Genomic DNA, 23486 nt, shown 5'->3' with positions numbered 1-23486 from the left:
TAAATATGCATCCAGTATCCAAAACTACATGACATATTTGCCAACCTGTTATAGATTATCATGAAATTAATGGCGACACTCAAAATAAACCAGGGCTTGTCAATTAAACACATTTTCGGCTACCTTTGTGGCAAACTAGGGAGAATTACTGCATAGCAATGAGGTGATCCTGAAGTAGTGTGCAGGGCTTCACTCTTGTTAAAATTTACAAAGAACTGGTAAGTAATGGTGAAGTGGTACTTGAGTAATGAGAACTAATCAGCAGCACATGTTGGGGTAACATATAATACATGATTAGCAGTTTTAATGCCACAAATTATGATTACTTGGGTTTAGCAACTTGTCATTATCTAGTTAGTACAAGGTGCCTGGATCAGCAGTTGTAAGGGAAGTGATGCTCAACATGTTAGCTTACAGTTAGGTCCTAACTCATTCTTAAGCATCTTTGTTATCATTTGCTTTTTTGTTTCATCAGCAGGCTGTAAACCCATTTTCAACAGCAAACTAGCATGCATGTACATTAAGACAAGACAAATCTAGGTGTAATACTTTTTATTCAGATCTTACAGAATTACATCTTTCACTTTCAGTGAGCCAATGTAACCCTTAGGGTAGAAAACACAATGTGTTTTTATGAAACAAGAAGTCAAACGGTGCATAACTGTGTGGTACAGTCACTATTTCAACACTATATATAAACATATTAACATACAGCAGAAACTCTTTGATAGTTTGATTATTCTGTTTTGAATGGGTTCCTTTTTTTTTTTTTAAACAGAATTTCTGTCTTTATTTTCCACATATGTTACATTTCTAAAGTACACAGAAGAGACATTAAAAAAGGCTTTACACTGAAATGTACAACTGTACATGGTCTTAATCTACCGAACTGTGTTTTTCTTCCTGAGGTCAAAGTCATCTGAAAATTAATCAAGAACGGACAAAAAATATATATATATAAAAAAAAGAAGTTGCTACCATGTACAGTATTTACAAATTCACAGTTGTATCAAAAGGAAGAAAAAAAAATAGGTAAGACATCTGAGGTTTGAAGTATTTTTTATGAAAAATTCAGCAAAAGCTGCCACCACTTCAGTCAAACTATGAGTCACAAATGTTGTTATCCATTTGTACAGTGCTTTAATATTTAAACTAACGGAGGTTTAAAATGTTGTTTCAACAAACTGATACTCTAGTAAATGTTTGCAAATGTGAAACTGCATTCATCAGTATGGTGAAGAAAGAATTAAAACTAAAAGCAAAAACAACAACAACAACTTTTCAGTTATAAATTATTATTTACAGAAATAAAAATTTGAAAAGCCAACAAATTCCACTTCTTAATCCAACTACGTAGGTGGCTTTTACCCCTCATCCACTTCTGTGAAAATGTTGGTTAAGAAGTACTGAGACACACTGGTGGGCTCCTCTTCAAGAGCACAGCTGTCCACACAGTCATCCTGCTAAGAAGGAACAAAACAGAGCACATCTCCATGTGAGCGTGTATGAATTACACTGAATGGAAAAACAGCTTCAATCCACCTGTAGCTTTCTTACCTCTGTGCACTGTGAAGTGCTAGGATCTGGGCTCCTGGGACTTTGATCACAGGTCTCTCTGATGTTCACTGCTGTTTGTGTTAGCAGTGTAATCGATGCTGGACGGGTTTCTTTTAGTGTCTGTGTCAAGCTTTGTGTGGAAGGGACATCATGTGATGTGGAGGCTACAGGCTCTAGCAAAGACTGTTGTCCTTCAGTCAGTGGCGTTTTAAGCTTAGATCGCTTGGAAACTGGTTTGCTAGGTGGAAGATTTTGTGGAAGGCTGGTTTTCTTTGTTACAGAAAGCGAGGAAAGAGAGCCTTTGGGTTTTCTGTTAGATATTAGGAAAAATTAAACGTTTCTCAATAATTGATAGAAGCCAATGTGAATTTTTTCAAAATGAAACCGTTCTTCACCCACCTCACACGCCTCTGTGAAGTTTGAGCTTCTAAGCTGCTGGTAGTGCCTTTTCCATCTGTCACAATCTCCTCATCACGGCTGCAGCTTCCCCTTTGTGCTTCCATGACAGCATCACTGGCTTTTGGCTCCTGGGTGGTGTTTGTTTGGGTAGGCGCTGACTCCGCTGCTTTCATTGACTTGGTCTTGCTGGTTTGTTTTCTCCTCGCTGCATTAGGTTTAACTTGCAGTTTGGCTGGTTGAAAGATTCATACAGGGTGAAAAAGCAACATTTAATGTTCACATTAGAAAAATGTTCACACATTTTTTAAAGTGCATTTGGTGAGTATGTATTTATCCTCTGCATACCTCTTCTTCCAATACTTGTTTGTCTCTGCTTGTTAAGTGCTGCTTCGGGCTCATTATTGTCCACGGCATCTGGAAACTTTGGTGGATTGTCTGTAGTATGTTCTGCTCAATTAAAGCACAAAATTAAAGTTACACAGCATGAATCAGCATGACAATCAGTAGCTTGAAAGTGACAGAATAATGCAGTCACTCTACCCTGTGGATCCACTGTTTTCTGAATGTTATGATCCTGATGGATGGAAAAACACAGCATGTGAAAAAGATTTAAAAAAATTAAAAAATCACATTCTGACCGCCAACAGTTCTTCTTTAGAGCTTTACTTACAATCAGTGTAGATGGGTTCAGCACAGTCTCTTCCACACTGATGAGGCCTGTCACACTCTTTATCTCTTTGAACATGGGCATGGGGACATTAGACAGAGACCCCTCTCCTGCCGCTGCCACACTCTCTCCAGAAACACCACTAAAGGATGAAGAAAGGCACAGAATTAGACACCAAACTAAACATGCTTGCTCACACAGCTAATTGATTAAAAGCAGACAAACCTTGGTTGAGGTATTGATGACTCTGCTACAGAAAGACAAGAGGGGTTCTCAGTTGCACTGTTCACCACCTCCCCTGATGAGGACAGCGGGATCTCAGTCAGAGAGAGGATGAAAAATGGTTCGTCGGGATCTGAAGGCACCTTCTCTGGCAGCACTGAAATTTAAAAAAAGAAAAAAAACCAATAAATAAATAATCAAATCAAGAAGAACATTATATAAAGTTTACACAAAACTTAAGTGATATGACTGGAACATAATATATGATTGACTTACTCTCTTGAAATATTGGAAAACTTTGGATGTCGTTTGTACTTAATGTTGATGTATTCTAGGATTAGGAGAATTAGAGAAACATTTAAGGAAACTCAAGAGAGACTTTTTCACTTTAAAACTACTGACTACCGGAGAATACCTCTAACTACCCCTGTTAGAATTGGATATATAATATTAACTTGTATTAATTAGCAAGTCTTGACACAACATTAACAGATTTGATTGCAAAGCTTGTAAAAGGATTAAAGACCAGACAAAACAGAGTCATTATTGAGCTTACCTGGGTAGAAGACACTTGGTTCACAGGAACCAGAGGGACTTCAGAATTACTTGAATGATGGTCATGTTCACTTTGTTGTTCATTAACTTGTGCCAAACATCCAAGAGGAGAGCTGGGATCATTTGGATGGGGATCCTTACTGTCTAAGGTGCCCAGTGCTTTCTCCGAGTCTACAGGTTGAGATGTTACTGAACAGACTTCTACATTTATAGAACAATGTCCTGATGTTAGGTTTTTCTCTGGCAATTTCACAGATTTCTGTGCATCATTATTGTCCCCAGGGTCTTGTGCTGGTGCTATATTTGAGATTGTATCAACATGTTCTGCAGATTTACTGATATCAGCTGGCTGTAGTTTTGTCTGTGTAATTCTAGAGGATGATCCCAAATTGGGTTTCGGTTTGACCTTGGGAAACCGCCGCAATCTTTGTGGGATATTTTGTTCCAAGCTCACTGAGCTTGACATTGGGCCACATACAGCATCTGTCTTTTCCCTCTCTGATGAAGATATTTCCTCTCGGCATTTATTAGAAGAGCCAGATTCCAGTGATGGTTCAGAAACTGAATAAGCATCAGGACTTTTAAATTCATTTGATTTTTCTGGAGAGGTAGGACTGCAAGATGGCTGGGCTTCTGAATCTGTCATTCTGTAGTCACTTGATTCAGACACACAAGTCTGGCTACAGGGTTTTTCCACAACCTGCGTGTGTATAACAGGGTCTTTTGTGGATTGCAAGTTTGACTGCATAGTTCTTGGTGTTTGTGGCAGGTTTGGTTTGGGTTTGATTTTTTGCAATCGACGACTCCTCAACTGAGAAGCAGCTTCACTCTTTTCTTGATTAAGCGGTGACTCTTGAACAGGTGCAACAAGAACAGCCTGGTGGACGCTGCTCTCTTGGGGTGAGGCTGATTCTGCATCACCTGCTTCCCCAGCTTGTGAGACTGTGACTGCTGAGTCAGGTGCTACCACATTTTTACAACTACTCACAGATGTGGTAATACAAGGCATATTTTTTTCTGGATCAGATGCTGACTTTGTCTCGCTGCTGACCTGATCCCTGCTGGGTTCAAATTGTGATGCAGAGAGGTTCACGTTTTCTGAGGCACTCTGATCTGAAGTTGCTGCACCCAAGTCTAGTCTAACATTTGTTAAACTAGACTCCTCATTTGTTGATAGCTCCTCCGAGAGTGTAGGTGTAGAAACTATATTTATTGATGGTTTTAAAACTGAAGCAGGGTCAGCGTTTTCACTCAGTTTTTCGGAGGACAGGGTGCATACTAGTTGTGGTTCCACCTTTGCTGTTGTTTTTTCAGGTGATCTCATGTTTGAAGTTGGGCTTAAGTCCTTCTCTAAAACCGATTTTACAGTTTGAGGTTTAAACCTTGAAATTCTTGAGGACTGTGCTAAATTTGGTTTAGGTTTGACCTTTTGCATTCGACTCCTTCTAGATGGTGAAGGAGTTGTGTCTTTGTTCACTTCTTTTTGCCTGACAGGTAAATCTTCTGGATGTGAAACACATGAAGGAGGTTTCTCGGCGCTCTCTTGACCTGGTTCTGATTCTATGCATGGCTCCTGTTCAACTTTTGAGATCGCCAAGTCTGATGTTGCTGAATTATTGAAAACACTCTTGGCTGTTTCAACACAGGACTGAACTTTTTCCTCTGTGGGCTCAGATGACGACTTTGTGTCATTAGTGACTTGATTCCCTTTGAGATCAAACTCAGATTCCAAGTTCTGGCATTGTGAGGGACCGCAATCCGTTATTACTGCACCTAAGTCCGGTCTACCATCTGTGGTTGTTGGTAAAAGAGTATCTACACTTTCTACATGTTTTTCAGGAGAAGCAGAGCATGATGATCGTGGTTGTTCATCCTCTGTGGTTAAGCATCTTGATTGTTTGCGAGATTTGGGGTCTTGCGTTGGGATGGGGTCTCTCTCTTCAGGCTGCTTTGTGGTTTGGGATTTAGATCTTGCAGTTCTTGATGTCTGTAGCAGATTTGGCTTGGGTTTGAATTTTGGTAATCGACTCCTTCTAGATTGGCAAGTATTTGAGACTTCACTTTCTCCTTTTTCAGTGACAGATAATTCTCCTGCGTGTGTTTCACCCGTAGGTTTATCACTGCTCTCCTTGGCTGGGGACACAATTGAACATAACTCCTCTTCAACCTCTGTGATGAGTGAGTCAGAGTTTGGCGGATCCTTAAAACCAGTCTCAAAAGGTTCAACATGGGAAGCAAGTTTTTCATCTGTGGGCTCAGATAATGACTTTGTCTCTCTCGTGGCCTGATCCCTATGTGGTTCAAATGTAGATTCAGAAAAGCTGTGACTCTGGAACTGGATTTCTGCAACTGATTCAACCCCAACAATATCTGGTTGACTCTCAGATGGCTTTGCTGTTAGTTTAACTTCAGTAGAGGAAATGTCAGCTTTTAGCAATGCTGGAGAACAGTCTTTAATGTTAGCAGATTCTCTGTGGCTTTCTTCAGCTGTCCTTGCTGCAGATATATCTGGTTGGGATTTGGATTGTACAGTCCTGGAGACTCGGTTAAGGTTAGGTTTAGGTTTTATTTTGGAAAAGTGACCTCTCTTAGTTTGTAGAGTATTTTTGTTTGAACTCTCTGGATGTGGCTCATCACTGGTTTTAACTGCCATTTCATCACTGACTGTTTTGCTAACTTGTTGTTCCACAGTGGCCACAGTCGCCGATGTCTGTGTGACATCATGATCAAATGCAGACACGGAAGGAGTGGCACTTTCTTCCTGTACAGCAGCATCGGAAACAAGCCCTTTTTCTAGGTGGGTGGTTTCATTCACATCAGCTGATGCCGTCCCTGCAGTTAAATATAATGGCACATTTTACATTGACTGTTGCTCAGTCTAACAACAAATGAAACTGTCCATTATAAGGACTCTTTTCTGTCTTTCTAACCTGTTACATGATCTCGTATGTCTACTTGATTCTGTTCCGACTGAGAGACGTGACTCAGGTTTCCGATGGTCAGCAGGGTTTGAGCAGCCTCGTTGTAGCTCTGATCTTCAGATACTGAAATAAAAAGACAAACAAAAAATATGAACTTTAAATCTAAAACTATATATAAAATTCATAAGCAAATAATCATAAAACATCTTCAACATACCTTCTGCATGTTCTGAAGAAATAAATTCTATAACATCCTGCAAAGCAAACACACATATCATAAATAACACCAAAAGCTCTCCTTTCTATTCACAAAAGCTGTTTTACAAAAACATGAAGTACAGTACACTGCTTCATTTACAATATCTTTTCTACATCTGTACACATCTGTACAGATATGTACATCTACAGTTGACTGTATAGCAAATAAAGATGACATTTTAGGCACCTTTCTAATCTTATTGATCACTGAACTGGTTTACTACAAACCACATTGTTATTTATGCATGTTATAATTTTCATCGATCAGGCATAACATTATAACCACAGGCCTAATATTGTGTTAATCCTGCTTTTGCTGCTAAAACAGCCCTGGTCTGTCGAGGCTTGGACTCCAATAGAACGTCTCTAGCTGTACTGTGGTATCTGGCACCAAGATATTAGCAACTTTTAAGTCCTATAAGTTGCAAATTTGGGCTGTCCATGGATCAGACTTGTTTGTCCAGTACATTCCACAGCTGCTTAATTGGACTGCAGTCTGGGGAATCTGGGAGTCAGTCAACACCTCAAACTCCTTGTTGTGCTCCTTGAACCATTCCTGAACCATTTTAGTTTTGTGGCGGGGCGCATTATCATTCCAAATGAGGCCAAATGAAGGTGGTCTGAAACAGTGCTTAGGGAGGTGGTGCATGACAAAGTGACATCCATATGGTTGGCAGGACGCAAGGTTTCCCAGCAGAGTATTGCTCAAAACATCACACTGCCACTGGCGGCTTGCCTTCCCCCCATAGCACATCCTGGTGTTCCCTAAGTAAGAGGCGCAAATGCACCCAACCACGTGACATTAAAAAAAATGTGATTATTTGGACCAGGCCACCTTCTTCTATCAATGGTCTAGTTCTGATGCTCAAGTGGCACTTTCGGTGAAGGACAGGGGTCAGTATGTGAACCCTGGCTTGTCTGTGGTATGCACCTCCATACACTGTGATGCACTGTTTGTTCTGACACCTTTCAATTAGAACCAGCATTAAATTGTTGATATGAGATACTCTAGCTCATCTGTTGGATCGGACCACACAAGCCAGCCTTGGTCATTGGTGGCCAAGGCTCACTGATGCATGTTCCCCACATGCAGCAGTGAGCCTATCAGGACCCTATCGCTGGTTCACCATTCTTCCTTCATTGACTAATACTGCAGACCGAGAAAGTCCCAAAAGAGTCTTGTCAAACTCAAATCCTTTTACATTTTGCCCTCAATTTTTTTTTAACTTTGAGGACAAAATGTTCACTAACCCACCCAGTAACAGGTGCAATGATGAGATAATGAATGTTATTTATTTCACCTGTCTGTGGCCATAATGTTTTGCCTGATTGCTGTGTAAGTAATTCAACCACATACTGAATACATGTATTCAAAACAAAAATGGAAAGACACTGCAGAAAAAAATAAAAGGTTGAACTTACTCAGTTTTGAGCCTTTAATAATAGATAAAATTGTGTTTTCAAGATTAGTGCTCTGGAATGATAATCATTAACCCCAGATCTGTTATTGGGGTTAATGATTTAATTAACTTGGTACTACTTCTTAAGCATAGGTCACTTACAATCAACAGGTCCAACTGATGTTCACATGGTTCAGCTGACCCTGTCTCATGTTGTGCCTGCTCACAAGCAGAATCGGGGCAAAGTGCATCTTGGGAAATGCCCAAAACATCAGGCATAGTGGCCAAGATATCAAGCTACAGGTGGCATAGGAGGAGTCAGAGGAAGATTGGAATGTAAAACCATGCGCAAATAAAAAGTAAAGCAAAACATAAAAATGTTTGTCATGGGAATTATTTCAAAATAAAAAGAATGATTGGTGTTTTAGTGAGGCATGTGATGGAGAAAATGTTTATCATACCTCAGCAATTGTCTCATCCACTTCTTTAATCTCAGGACGAGGAGTGTGCAGGCCGGCAGGCACAAACGCAGGTGCACTGCTGTCTTTACTGGGGCTACCTGCGAGTTCCACCTCCTCCACTTCTTCATCCTGCCATTGATGACTGTCCTCGTCACTAAATTCTGTCTGAGAAGCTGTGAGAGTGACAAGTTTACACTTTTTGGATTTTGGGGCCAAATCATGCTGTGGTAGGATTCTCTTCTTGGCTGCCTGTTGGGATTTTGGTTTAGCAGCAGATGCAGTGGACCCAGCTGCTGAGGCTGGTGTAGTTTCAGATGCAGAGGAGTGTACTTCATCTTTGGCTGGATAAGTCAAGGGCTTGATGGGTTTAGGCACTCTACCACATCTACAAAACAAAATGAAACACTAATAAAAACACTTTATTCATGATCAATAGGAATATTGTTCTTAAATCTATCAGCCCACCAGACAATGTTAGATGACAAGAAACCCTGTATTAACAGTATTGATAATTACAAAAAACATTTTCATATGTTTCTGTAATGGTGAATCCATCAGTATGTCTAAACTCTTTAATCAAAGTCATTTTTTTAAATGCCAAGGAATAATTTTTATTGTAATTCATCAATTTTCAAATTTACCATCTTTACAAAAATGCTGAAAAAAAATAGTAAAGCACATTATTTTTTTATTAAGATGTCAAATTACAGCTATTTGCTTGCTTTGTGAACAGAAACATTTGTTTGATTGAATTAATTGATTAACTGTTTTGATTAATTGCTAATTTCTCAAAAAAAGTCTAGTGTGCCGGCTGAAATCTGGGAATACAAACATGAATTCAGTTTGAAATCCTTCACTCCTGGACAAATATGCTGAACAAATATTTAATTTTTAGTTTTAAAAAAGTTTATGAGAGATTTCTAAAATATTTGTGTTTTCTTGTTTTTATGAAAGGTGGTCTAACAAATTTGTTAAGCGCTGGATACAGTGGATACACGGTCAGAATGGGAGTTTTTCAGTAAATTACATTCATGTACCTGGTAGGTCTTGGAGGTTTAACTATGGCATCCTCCTCCTCCCCTTCTGAGGAAATATCATCACCGACTGGCTCCCTGCTGGCTTGGCTTAAAGATGATGTATCTTTATTTACCTACAGTAAGTTTCAGTAAAGCAAAGCCAGTATTCATAAAAAGGTTTCAAGGCTTATAAACAGAAAGTGAAATAACCTTATTACAAGTTCAACCACTTACACTCTCATCTTCTTCATCCAATGAAGTACTTTTAGCTGTTGTACAAGGTGAAGGCTTTTTACTCCATTTGCGGCCTAAAGGCAGTAGTGGTTTTGATGCTCTGCCTCGTGAGAGTTTAGCTGGCTTGATTGCAGTGTCCTTAGCTGTATTTGCATTTTGAGTTTTCTCTGACCTAAACATTTGAAAGAAACTGATTTTAATCGCAGAGATATGTACAAAAAAAATAATATTCACAGCAATATGATTTTAGTGTCATTACGTGTCTGAGTCTTTGTGGTTGTCAGGAAGCTCTGCCTCAGGATCTTCGCATACGCCGTCCTCATCTGAGAATTTAAAAGCAAAATAAAAATGGCGTGGCACTTTAACAAAAGCCAAGAAAACATGGGGAAACGAGTACTGATTTGGGGGGGGGGAAAGTTATTACCCTTAATTTTCAGGAAATATTTAAAAAAACAAACAAACAGTTAGACAAAAGGTAGCTACCACGAAATCACCACATACCTACATGTTTTGTAACAACAAAACCGCTCACAGTCCCTGTACCTTGCTCAGTGCTCACTCGTTTGGTTCTCTTGTCATTTGGTTCCTCATCCAGAGCAACTTGTCTGTTCTTTCTTTTGCCTCTTTTTGTCTTAGCGTCAGAAACAGGAATTTCTCCATCATTACAGAGATCCTCATTCTCTTTCTCCCCTTCCTCTTCCTCCTCTTCCAACCCCAGGATCTCTTTCCCATCCTCATCCTCCTCATCTTCCTCCTCCACATCACTCAGTTTCCTTCCCGATTTTTTGGCTGTAGAAGGAATAAGAGCACATAGACTTTTGAATTGGGAAAAGCTAAAGGAGAATTCCCAAATATTCACATACAGCCTACAATGATCACACGAGAAAAGAAATCACGTTGACGTACAGTGGGGCAAAAAAGTATTTAGTCAGCGACCGATTGTGCAAGTTCCCCCACTTAAAATGATGACAGAGGTCAGTAATTTGCACCAGAGGTACACTTCAACTGTGAGAGACAGAATGTGAAAACAAAATCCATGAATTCACATGGTAGGATTTGTAAAGAATTTATTCGTAAATTAGGGTGGAAAATAAGTATTTGGTCACCTCAAACAAGGAAAATCTCTGGCTCTCACAGACCTGTAACGTCTCCTGTAAGAAGCTTTTCTGTCCCCCACTCGTTACCTGTATGAATGGCACCTGTTTGAACTCATCATCTGTATAAAAGACACCTGTCCACAGCCTCAAACAGTCAGACTCCAAACTCCGCCATGGCCAAGACCAAAGAGCTTTCGAAGGACACCAGGAAAAGTATTGTAGACCTGCACCAGACTGGGAAGAGTGAATCTACAATAGGCAAGCAGCTTGGTGTGAAAAAATCAACTGTGGGAGCAATCATCAGAAAATGGAAGACATACAAGACCACTGATAATCTCCCTCGATCTGGGGCTCCACGCAAGATCTCATCCTGTGGGGTCAAAATGATCATGAGAACGGTGAGCAAAGATCCCAGAACCACACGGGGGGACCTGGTGAATGACCTGCAGAGAGCTGGGACCAAAGTAACAAAGGTCACCATCAGTAACACACTACAACGGCAGGGAATCAAATCCCGCAGTGCCAGACGTGTTCCGCTGCTGAAGCCAGTGCATGTCCAGGCCCGTCTGAAGTTTGCCAGAGAGCACATGGATGATACAGCAGAGGATTGGGAGAATGTCATGTGGTCAGATGAAACCAAAGTAGAACTTTTTGGTATAAACTCAACTCGTCGTGTTTGGAGGAAGAAGAATACTGAGTTGCATCCCAAGAACACCATACCTACTGTGAAGCATGGGGGTGGAAACATCATGCTATGGGGCTGTTTTTCTGCCAAGGGGACAGGACGACTGATCCGTGTTAAGGACAGAATGAATGGGGCCATGTATGGTGAGATTTTGAGCCAAAACCTCCTTCCATCAGTGAGAACTTTGAAGATGAAACGAGGCTGGGTCTTCCAACATGACAATGATCCAAAACACACCGCCCGGGCAACAAAGGAGTGGCTCCGTAAGAAGCATTTGAAAGTCCTGGAGTGGCCTAGCCAGTCTCCAGACCTCAACCCCATAGAAAATCTGTGGCGGGAGTTGAAAGTCCGTGTTGCTCGGCGACAGCCCCAAAACATCACTGCTCTCGAGAAGATCTGCATGGAGGAATGGGCCAAAATACCAGCTACTGTGTGTGCAAACCTGGTAAAGACCTATAGTAAACGTTTGACCTCTGTTATTGCCAACAAAGGTTATGTTACAAAGTATTGAGTTGTATTTTTGTTATTGACCAAATACTTATTTTCCACCCTGATTTACGAATAAATTCTTTACAAATCCTACCATGTGGATTCATGGATTTTTTTTTCACATTCTGTCTCTCACAGTTGAAGTGTACCTCTGGTGCAAATTACTGACCTCTGTCATCATTTTAGGTGGGGGAACTTGCACAATCGGTGGCTGACTAAATACTTTTTTGCCCCACTGTATCTTACCTTTTGTCTTTCTCTTGCCCTTTTGGGACGATTTCTTCTCAGCCACTGATCTCAGTTTCTTCTTACTTCTCTGATATTCCAAAATCTTTTCTAACAGCTTAGAGAAGTACTCTATGTCCAGTTTGCGCCTCTCTCCTACAAAACAATCATCAGCCAACTTAAATTAAATTTAAGAATGTACACACAGAACGTTAATCATTCGGTTATTTTGATTCCAAAACGTTTGGCAACTGTGTAAAATGTGAAGGGAAAAAAGGGAAAAACATACAATACTGTGAACACTTGGGATTCTATAATTAACTAAACAAAAACACAGAACTTTGTGCGCGTGTGTATTTCCCACTATGCTGCATAATCTCCTCTCTCTCTAGTTATGTTACTAATTAATATTATATTCGTTCTTTTTTTGAAATTTGATATATTGTCTTTTTACCATTTTCAATTAAATATAACCTTTAAATGACATACGTGAATAATTACATTTGAAGATTATTACTAAATACTTACTGATAGCTTTGTCAATCCTCCAAACATTCTCTCGTTCTTCTTTCTTGAATTTGTTCTGAAAGATCAAATTCAAAATTGCAGTTCTGTGTATTTAGTTCAACTTTAAACTCTTTTTTCTTACCATGCATACTTGTATTTATCGCTGACCTTTATCTCTGATCGAGCTCTGTGTGGAAACAGTTGGCAAATCATAGAAAAATCTGTCCCCACCATGCTAACTGCCAGGAAGAACATGTCTGTCTCTGATGAAAACAAATTTAAGAAGAAAAGTCACAAAAAAGGCATCAAAACAAAATAATAAAAACACTTAATATGTTACCATATATGTGGCTTATCTTACCTGATAAGCCACTGTATTATAACCATTCACATGTGAAGTGCACAGCATCGACTGTGTGGTTATAATTTTCTGCATTCAATTAGACACATGCCACACTCTTAACTATTACTGCGGACTGTATATAAAAGATGGCTTCAGGACCTGAAAAGACGAGTCAGTGCAGACAAGCCTTTACCTGCAATAGGTAAAGGCTTCAAAAAAGGACTTTGCTAATCACCAAATTATATACAGTATCTATGTTGCAACAGTCCCTGACAGCAATAGCCTCCTCAGAAGAACAATGCTGCCTGCAACACAACAAAAACTGCTCAAGCAGGACTCAAGGAAAATAAAAAAGAACACAAGGAATTGATCCAACCTAAGAACTCCTCAGATCCCAATCTGATAAAGTATCCGTGGGACGGGGAAACAAGACCCATCACACAACTAGAGCTGGGCGATATAAGATTTTTTCATATCACGATATGTTTTTTTCATTTCAGGCGATAACGATATCTATCACGATATAAGCCAAATAACTATATTTGTAAGATTTAAATGTGCTGTTGCTCACAAGTAAAATGTGAAATAATCAGCAGCTTGTTTTTATTCAAATATTTATTTCCCATAATAAGTTCAACAGGGTAGATGTACTTAAGGAACATGAGACTTTTTCAGATAAATAAAGGCAAATATTGCAAACTACACAAAAGGCAGCCGCTAAAGCGTTTAAGTTTCAAAATAGAACAAACGAAACAGACTAAATTGTCGATTCCACTTAGAAACAAAATATTAATTCTAAAAATAAATCTTAGTTTGTTTTACAGAAGAACAGACAAAACTGACTAACTTTTGTCAATATCAAATAAACTGAGAACTAAAAGGAAATTCTCAATCTCTCCTTGTTGTATAGCTTAGCTTTTCAAACAGTTTTAACAGTTACTTTAGTCTGACAAAAGCCGAATGACGAATTAGCGCTTCCAGTCAGAGACTGAGGCTTCGTCCACACGTACACGGGTATTTTTGAAAACGGAGATTTTCCGTTTTCGTTTTAAAAAATAATCCCGTCCACACATAAAGGCAGAAATGAAGGAAAACGCTGCTATGAACATGCCAAAGCAGCAGGTGGCGCTAGATTCCTAACCGTGCAGAAATGTTGGCCAATCAGAAGTCTAGAAGCCTCGGTGGGAAAAAGTAAACAAAGCTGGGGCATAGAATCAGAACAGAGTCGTATGTGTGGAGGGACAGTAACTGTGTGTATATGTAAGCATTTAAACACTGCAGAGAGTAGAATTAACAGTATTGTAGAAATTCATTTCACCGAAACAATAACGTGGCGCACAGTGTGACGTCAAAAAATGCGCACACCTTTGACGCTGCGTTTTCTCCGTTTTTCTAGTCCACACGTAAATGCAAGTTTACGAGTTTTTAAAAATCTTCGTTTTCAGTGACCAAAAACGCCGTTTATGTGTGGACGAAAGGTGCAAACGCATAGAAAAATCTGCGTTTTCAAAAATACCCGGGTACGTGTGGACGTAGCGCATGCACCAGTTTATTGTATTTCCAGAGTTGCTTTCGGCACAATTTACAGTGCATGCTACTCTGTTTTTTGTCAGACTTGAAATAGCCGAAATACCTTCACACTACGGAACTTCTATGGCTCTTCCGTTCGACAATCTCTCTGGCATTGGAACCATCATCTGTTTTCTCTTCGGTAACCTTCGGTCACGCTCGGTTGATTTTTCTAGTCGGCTCACTCTTTTCCTCCATTACCCGGGCGGTACGGTGGCTGGCTGCTTCCCAAACAAATACACATGTGCGGCTTGGCACTTGTGCTGTACGTAACAAGTCACGTGACGTGACGCTGCAGCTGTGATTGGTTCGGCTCTGCGCTACTTAATTTGGATTGGCTGACCTTTTTTTTTTTTTAAAGAGGGGCAAGAGCGGCGAGGTCTATCACGATAGTTGAATTTTTCTATCGAGAAAAAGTTATATCGCGATACATATCGTTATCGTTCTATCGCCCAGCTCTACACACAACTCACGTATTTGTTTCCAATGTCTCGTGCTTTTGCTCTGCAAAGCCAGTGCTGCTTTGCATAAGGTTCCTTTAATATTGTGGCTGTTTCACCTTCGCTGGTCCAGCGTTTTGCATGGTTAAGTTTCCTGAAACTTGAGTAAGTTGTAGTGGAGCCTCGTTCAAAGATGGGGTCTCGATTCTCTGCTGGGTTTGGCCCTTTGGCTCGCTGGACTTCCACAGTTAAGCTGAGAGATAAGATGAAAGGGTTTTAAAAAGCCTATAAATGGTTTGAACGTTCTACAATATCACAATAGGAAAGCAATTATTTTATATGGATGGGGCAAAATAATAATAAAATAATAATAATAATAATAATAATGCATACTTTATTAATCCCCTGTAGGCCGATTACTCTCTGCATTTAACCCATTGACTCAGTGAAGCAGTGAGCAGCCACCAATCCATCACAACGGTACTTTGCTCAGGGGTACCTCAGAGTAACAGTTCAGTGGATTCGAACCACCGACCTTCCAATCATGGCGCGACCACTTTACCTAATGAGCTATCCCTGCCTGGGGATACAGATCAAATGGTCTACAAATCTCTACTAACCTCTCTTCGTCAATAATCAGTGAGCCATCTTCTGCAACTTTGACTTGAGGAACCATAAGTGCTTCTTCCTGCTCTTCCTCTGCCTCCTCTGCTTCTTCCTCTGTGTTGCCCATGGTATTAGGGGGGATTTCAGGTTCCTGTGCCTGCTCTGGAGACCTTCAAACATTAAAAAAGAAGAAGAAAGAAAATAAAGAAAAATCAATTTATTATAAGCAACTGGTATACAAACTTTCTACACATTCTGAAACGTGCAGCAAGCCACAGCTTTTGAAAGACAAACTGTTTAAAATGCACTGCTGCCTCCACATTTAAGTACGCCAAAAAGTTAAAACACTTAAACCAAGTTCTCTGTTGTATCAGATGTGCAGTCACTTTTCAGTGATTCAAACAGACTGAATTAACACGTTAAACGAATAATGTTTGGCTGGGACAAACTCAATTCTAGTGTTCAACTTTGTTTTGTTTCATTCATATTTTTTTTCATAATACTTTTTGTGATGAAAAACTGTGTTTATGACTCTTTCTTTGAGGAACAACAGATGATCAGCAATTGCACACAGTGAGAACATGGTTCATGTGTGTCCTTCTGCAGCATTAAAAAAAACATAACTTTTTAAACTTAAATATTATAAGAAAATGTGACAAAAAAAGCATGTCAAACATTGAAGTAATTTCCATTTGAATTACAGGCTTAACATAGACAAACCATTTAAAAAAAACATGATTTAAAGAACAGGACAAACATACGCTTCTCTTCCTGGTGAAGGTGGGAGCACAGTCTCATTCTCTTGGGTCAATTCTTCTACACCAGATCTGGAAGAATTTCAAAATTCAGTTTTCTCAAGTAAAATCAGTGTTCGTCAATATAAAACATCATAAGTGAAATATATGGTACATGGACTGGACTGTTCTACAGGAGCGTACTTTATGCAACATATCTCATTCACCCATTTACACACACATTCATAAAAGCACATTTTTGCATCTAAGTGCTTTCTACCTAACATTAACACCGATGAACACATCGGAAGCAACTTGTAGCTGCTTGTCAAGGATACTTTAGCGTGCACAACGGAGCAGTCGAGCATCAAACCACCAACCTTCTGAATAGTAGACAACGTGCCTCCTGCCTGCCTCCTGAACAATGGCCTCCCCCATACTTTAACATCACATAATTACATGAATTTCACAACTTTGCAAGATACTCACGTCATTGGGTTAGACGTTGGAAGATAATGGATAAGGTCCCGCATGGTCATTTTGGCAGGATCTAAATTAAATACCTTCGAAACAGCCTTAGCTTTCTTAAGTTTCTGCAGAATCAAATGACATCACACCTTTCAGTTAACAAATCATGATAAAGCTAACAGTTTATATCTGATGAATACATTATTTAACTCAGACACCTGTGAAAAGATGGCTAAAAATGCTTAGTTAATGACAAGGACTCACTTTTTCTTTGCGTCTCTCCTCTCTGAGCAAATCTCTGAGCTTCTGAGCCTTCACAAGCCTTTGTACGTCTGATGGGTCATTTAGAAGTCTACTCAGGGAGAGTGCCGATGGTGTCAGTGAAGGCACAGTCTTTGATGATGCAAGTGTTTTGGCTTTCTCCGATAGTTCAGTAGATTCTTTGTCTGGTATGGAGGGTCTATCTGGTGGTCTGGGAGGAGCTTCCTTAACTTGTCTGTCTGAAATGTTCTCTGATTGTTTGCTACTGTCTGCTGGAAGATGGGTTTGTTCTACTGACTGTACAGCTGAGGAAACAGCTGAAGATTCTGAAGCGTCCAAAGAAATGGAGGTGGGTTTAGGTTGAATTTTAGGCAGCTTGCCGTCTTCTGAAGGCCTGCGTCGCCTTGGAGACTGGAGTCCCTTCGGAGTTGCTGTTGTTCCCGTTTGACTGGATGCTTTTGCCTTGTCAAGGCCCGCACCAGAGCAATCAACAGATGTTTGAGAGACTGCTTTGATGGGAGACTTTGGTGTCCGAGAGAGAGCAGAGGGGCGGCCAGGGGCCACTTTAGGCTTAACAGAAAATCGTTTCCTTCTTTGGACAGCCACTGAAGAGCTGGTACCATCCACATTTTGCTCACTGCCATCCCTAAACGGTAGTAAGAAAAGTTATTGTTGTCAAACATAACAAATAGTCTTAAGGCTTCTAAAATAATTCAAAGACACTTTACTTTAAACTCACACTGAAGCTGCAGCTTTTTCTGACAGGGTAATGTCGGACTTATCCGTCAGAGCACTAGCATTGTTGCTGTCCCCAACCTCCCTCTGGGCCTCACTGGCCTCCTGATTTGCTGGAGTTGCTTCCGGAGGTGCTGATCGCCCTGCTGTACTTACATTGGGACGCACACTAAATCTTGACCGACGGAACATTTTGACCTGAAAGCAAAGCTGCATCAGTACTGAACAAATAGCCATGACATCAATCTGCAAATGAAATACTGCTAAACTCCATCTAACGCCCTAATACGCCATCAAAATGTATTCAGGTATTGTAAAGGTGCTCTGGAAATCAACCAAGAAAAGATGCCCTTACAGAACAGCAGTCACAGGTGGGGATCTTTTTCTGCACCAAATCTCGTCTTTACATATAGCTTTTCAAGAAATTATTTGCTAAATAGAAATGAACACATAAATATCTCTCCATGGATGGAGTTCGACACTAATATGCATTTGCTTCGTCTCAGTGTTGACAAAAAGCAGCTTACTCTACTGCAGCTTAGGCATATTTCGCCTACAAAACAATAAACTTCGCCTGCACAAAAAGTATTTAAATGATCTCTTCTTTTACTTAAAAATGCAAAACTCAGCTACTTTGTTTACAGGGCTGGTGACGTCGACAGTCGAGAGGCCGTTAAGTTTGATGGCAAACGCTTTAAAATCACTCGGAAACACCGCCAGACGTGGAATAAGCCAACAAACACAATTTAAACCAGTGAAAATTACGCAAAATGCAATCTTAATGGTGGAGAAAGACTGGGAAAGTGCACAAGCTGGACTCAAACTCGGGTAAAAACAGTTTTAAGCGTGACGCTCTGCATGCGTTGGGTCGCCCGTTTCATGACGTTTTGAAGCTAAGACCGCTTCACTGATATTTTTATCGCGTCCACATCTTTTACTTTACTTGTATTAACGTACCTGACTAAGAATGTGTCGTTTTGTGGAAGAAATAAGCCTTCATTTACCGACGAGAAGTGGTAAGTAGCGGACCCAAAGCACACGTTAATCCGCCATGTTTTAGTGACGTAATATTTTCCTGAGTGAAGGGGGTTATGGGAAATGTAGTTGGGTTCAAAGAGTTGGATGAGGTAAGACCGCGATCTCTGTAAGCAATCCTGTCTGCGCTTTACTAATAATAGTAATAACAACAACAACAAAGAAAAAGTAAAAAAGCTTTAGTGTAAAGTATAAAATATGTCTGTATGAAATGTAAGTATAAGAAAATATGTGATTTTAAATTGTGCCTGCCTTCCCTCCACCATGTTTTATCTCCTGAAAATAACCCATTTCTTTTAATTTCTTTGAGAAACAAACTAATATACATATTTAAGTAGCACGGAAATATTTGATTTTTTATGGTGGTTTATCAGGTTATGTTTACATGTAAATGTAGTCTTTAAAAAAAGAAACCAAGATTCCAGAGTACTAACTATTATATAACTATAACTATTAACTGGTTTAGCGCTACCCATTACTATAAACTGATTAAACCGATAGAATAATAACTGGTCAGCCCCATGACTGACTCTAAATCTGTGTAGGATTTATCTGTTTGGTTTAGGTAAACAGGACCTCATACACCGTGCCCAGCAATTTCTATCAAAAGAATTAATCCTTATATCAAAAATATATTGATTCTCATTCAGTTTCCTCTAATTAATCTGATTTAGCTCACTGTTTTCAGAAAGATCTTCTTTTGGTGACTCCGATTATGACAGATTATCCACCTCCACCTTTCCCTAGCATCCTCTTCTGCCACACTAACCTTCTGCGTGTCCCCCTTCACTGCATTCATCAATCTTCTCTTTGTTCTTCCTCTTTTCCTCCTGACTGCTAGCTCCATATTCAACATCTCTTGTTATTCCTCCTCTACACATGTCCAAACCACTTCAATCTTGTCTCTTAAACAGCTCAACCTAAGCTGTCCCTCTGATGTTCTCCTTTCTAATGGTGTCCACTAGGGCTGCCACGATTAGTCAACTAGTCACGATTACGTCGACTGTCAAAATCGTCGACGACTAATTTAATAGTCGACAGTCGTTTGAAGCTTTGTAAGATCCCAAAAGACGCAGGACTAAGTAGTAGGATTTAAGAGTGTAATAACGGACTGAAACAGAAGATGGCAGCACTGCATGTACAAGGATGCCAGCTGCCGTTAAACGCCGAAGAAGAAGAAACTGTCCCAGAATTCATAGCGCCCTGCTCAGTTTCCAACAATGGCGGCAGCTAGTTAGTTTTAACTTTACTCTTATTATTCTTTCTGGGTCACAAAATCAAAGTCAAAGTCAAAGTCAAAGTCAACTTTATTTGTCGATTCTGCCACATGTACAGGACATACGGAGAATAGAAATTGCGTTACTCTTCAATCCCTAGATAAATAGCAAATGAACATTTAAATATATTTAAATATAAAAGTGATTAAAAAATGCAAGTAAAATAAATACAATTTTACATATAACAAGAAAGCTATATAATATACAATATAATGGGTAAGTGACATTGAGTGTAAACCAGGCAGAGTAGTGCAAATAGGCAAATAGTGCAAATGGAGATTTAGTAGTGTACGGTAAGAGAAAGTGTAACAACAAAGTCTTATGAGGTAATGGCAGTCCAATGCTCCACAAAGTGACTGGTAACTGGTGCAGGCCAGTGAGTGAGTCAGAGAGTGTGTGTGTTTGTGTGTGTGTGACAGAGTTCAGTGAGACCGTGGAGGAGAGAGGGGAGAGGGGGCAGAATCGGGAGGGAGTTAAGCTTCCTGACAGCCTGATGGATGAAGCTGTCCTTCAGCCTGCTGGTCCTGGCCTGGAGACTCCGCAGTCTCCTCCCCGACGGCAGCAGCTTGAAGAAGCTTTGCATTGGGTGTGTGGGATCAGCCGCTATGCAAAGGGCTTTTTTAGTGAGACGGGTGCTGTAAATGTCCTGGAGGGAGGGGAGAGAGACACCAATGATCCTCTCTGCAGCTCTCACTATGCGTTGGAGGGTTCTATGGCAGGACGCATTGCAGGCTCCAAACCACACAGTGATGCAGCTCGACAGGATGCTCTCGATGGTGCCTCTGTAGAAAGTGTACATGATGGGGGCTGGTGCTCCTGCTCTTCTTAGTTTGCGGAGAAAGAAGAGACGCTGCTGTGATTTCTTGGCCAGTGCTGTGGTGTTGTACGTCCAGGAGAGATCCTCTGTGATGTGCACACCCAAGAACTTGGTGCTGCTCACTCTCTCCACAGACGCTCCGTCAATGGTCAGAGGAGCATGTTGGGTGTGCATTCTCCTGAAGTCCACAACAATCTCCTTCGTCTTCTCCACATTCAGAGAGAGATTGTTGTCAGCACACCACGTGGCCAGGCGTCTCACCTCACTTCTGTAGTCGGTCTCATCCCTGTTGCTAATGAGACCCACCACCGTTGTGTCGTCCGCAAACTTGATGAAGAGGTTGGAGCTGTATGATGGAGTGCAGTCATGGGTCAGCAGAGTGAAGAGGAGGGGGCTCAGCACACATCCCTGCGGGGCCCCCGTGTTTAAAATGATGGTGCTGGATGTATTACTGCCAACCCGTACTGCTTGAGGTCTTCCGGTGAGGAAATCCAACAGCCAGTTGCACAGTGAGGTGTTGAGCCCCAGCTGGACCAGTTTTTGAATGAGCTGTTGGGGGATTATGGTGTTGAATGCTGAACTGAAATCTATGAACAGCATTCGAACATATGAGTCATTTTTGTCCAGGTGTGTGAGTGCCGAGTGGAGTGCAGTGGAGATGGCATCATCGGTTGAGCGGTTAGGCCGATAGGCAAACTGGAAGGGATCCAGGGAGGGGGGCAGGACAGTCTTGATGTGTTGCATGACTAGTCGTTCGAAGCACTTCATCAGGATGGGAGTAAGTGCAACAGGACGGTAGTCATTAAAGCAGGAGGGAGATGACTTTTTTGGAACCGGAATGATTGTGGTGGCTTTAAAACATGTGGGGACGACAGCCTGGATGAGTGATATGTTGAAGATGTCTGTGAAGACATCAGTGAGTTCCACTGCACAGTCTCTCAGTACACGACCAGGAATGTTGTCAGGACCCGGAGCTTTACGTGCATTGATCCTGCTGAGGGATCTCCTCACGCTGTCCGGTGACAGAGTCATCACCTGGTCACCAGGAGGGGGTGGGGTCTTCTTTGCAGTGGTGCTGTTTTGGACTTCAAAGCGAGCAAAGAAAGTGTTCAGCTCGTTCAGCAGGGGGATAGTGCTATCACAGGTCTGTGGTGGGGGCTTGTAATCTGTGATGGTCTGAATGCCCCGCCACAGGCTCCGTGAGTCTCTGCTGTCTTTGAAGTGATGAGATATTTTCCTGGAGTACTGTCTCTTAGCCTCTCTGATGCCACGGGAAAGGTTGGCCCTAGCTGTCCTCAGGCTTGCCTCGTCTCCAACTCTGAAGGCAACATTCCGAGCTTTCAGCAGCCTGTAGACCTCTCCTGTCATCCATGGTTTTTGATTGGCCCGGACAGTTATGGTTTTCGTGACTGTTACATCCTCAATACACTTGTTGATGTAGGCAGTAACAGTCTCTGCGTACTCCTGGAGGTCAGTGGTGTTGTTATAGGTGGCAGCCTGCTTAAACATGTTCCAGTCTGTAGTATTAAAGCAGTCCTGTAGAGCCTCTGAAGACCCCTCTGGCCACACTTGTATCCGCTTACGAACCGGTTTGGTCACTTTAACGAGCGGTCTGTAAGCAGGCATAAATAAACGTTTAACATATTTTCAGACGAGAATGTAGCTGTGTAAACCTCAAATATCTGCTCAGTTTATCAAGACACCACATATTTTCAAAAGCGCTCCGACGTTTTCGGAGAGGTCTGTTACCCACTAGCTCGTTAGCTAGCCGGGGTTACAGGCTCACTAGAGCCGGTGAGAACACCGGACTCCCGGCAAATCGTTTTCAAACCCACCGCTGTCGTTCGCTACTTAGGTTAAACATGATATATAAGTCACTTAGATAACTTAAAAATGTTATTGTTTGGCTTTTTTCAGTATTTTATTTGTTCCTGAGTAAATCAGTTTGGCTGAGATTAAAGTTATAGTTTTTACACAGCTGAATAAACGTTAAGCAGACAACTGATTATCAGAAGTGTGAGATGCTCGAGAATATACTCCGGTGTCCTGTTATATTTTAGATAGCAAGGAGCAGACGGCTGAGTTTATTAAACTCCACCAAAACAATCTGCAAACTTCATTAAAATTTAATAAACTATCATCTTGTCTTTATTTTTAGTTAGCACATACCTTAAACACTTAAAGCTATAAGCTAATGATAGTTATATAAAAGCAGATGCATGCTGGTGCAATAAGCTGTACGTTTTACATTCAATGGATGCATGTTCTGATTAGTCGACTAATCGCAAAAATAATTGGTGACTAGTCGACTATCAAAATAATCGTTTGTAGCTGGTGCCCTAGTGTCCACTCATGTCACTCCCAGTGAAAATCTTTAGATCTTCAGCTCTGTCGCCTTTTTTTTTTAGTACCACTGTGTCCAAACCATACATCGAGTGGCGGTACTGGCCTGTTTGGCGAGAGAGAGTATGCATAGTATGAAAATGGCTAATAAACAGCCATCATAAT

At 40.8% G+C, this 23486-nt stretch overlaps 1 protein-coding gene across 7 annotated transcripts; it reads right to left on the bottom strand.

The window, feature by feature from the left end:
• Positions 1-542: 542 nt before the first annotated feature.
• On the bottom strand, positions 543-18927 carry LOC146571137 (uncharacterized). Of its 7 annotated transcripts, none has more exons than XM_085280155.1 (27): positions 18807-18927; positions 17854-18047; positions 17118-17760; positions 16875-16978; positions 16413-16478; positions 15666-15821; positions 15165-15298; positions 12862-12956; positions 12715-12769; positions 12208-12342; positions 10192-10479; positions 9950-10013; positions 9691-9862; positions 9478-9590; positions 8441-8825; positions 8142-8276; positions 6539-6575; positions 6331-6444; positions 3402-6232; positions 3122-3176; positions 2849-3002; positions 2627-2765; positions 2497-2530; positions 2302-2403; positions 1957-2188; positions 1558-1867; positions 543-1463 (listed from the first exon to the last, which is right to left on the bottom strand). In XM_085280155.1, the coding sequence occupies exons 2-27, from the start codon at positions 18039-18041 to the stop codon at positions 1365-1367; spliced, it is 6840 nt and encodes a 2279-aa protein (XP_085136281.1). In that variant the 5' UTR covers positions 18042-18047; positions 18807-18927; the 3' UTR covers positions 543-1364. The 7 variants fall into 7 exon arrangements, with proteins under 7 accessions (XP_085136281.1, XP_085136283.1, XP_085136284.1 ...); XM_085280157.1 differs by having other exon boundaries at positions 543-1460; XM_085280158.1 differs by having other exon boundaries at positions 6331-6435.
• Between the last annotated feature and the right edge of the window lie 4559 nt (positions 18928-23486).

This window comes from Mchenga conophoros, linkage group LG7 (assembly GCF_057382185.1).
Source record: "Mchenga conophoros isolate Kocher_MC1m ecotype Shallow Benthic linkage group LG7, M_conophoros_male_GT1.1, whole genome shotgun sequence".
In the NCBI taxonomy this organism is placed as follows: domain Eukaryota; kingdom Metazoa; phylum Chordata; class Actinopteri; order Cichliformes; family Cichlidae; genus Mchenga; species Mchenga conophoros.
This window is presented reverse-complemented; position numbering and strand designations above follow the sequence as displayed.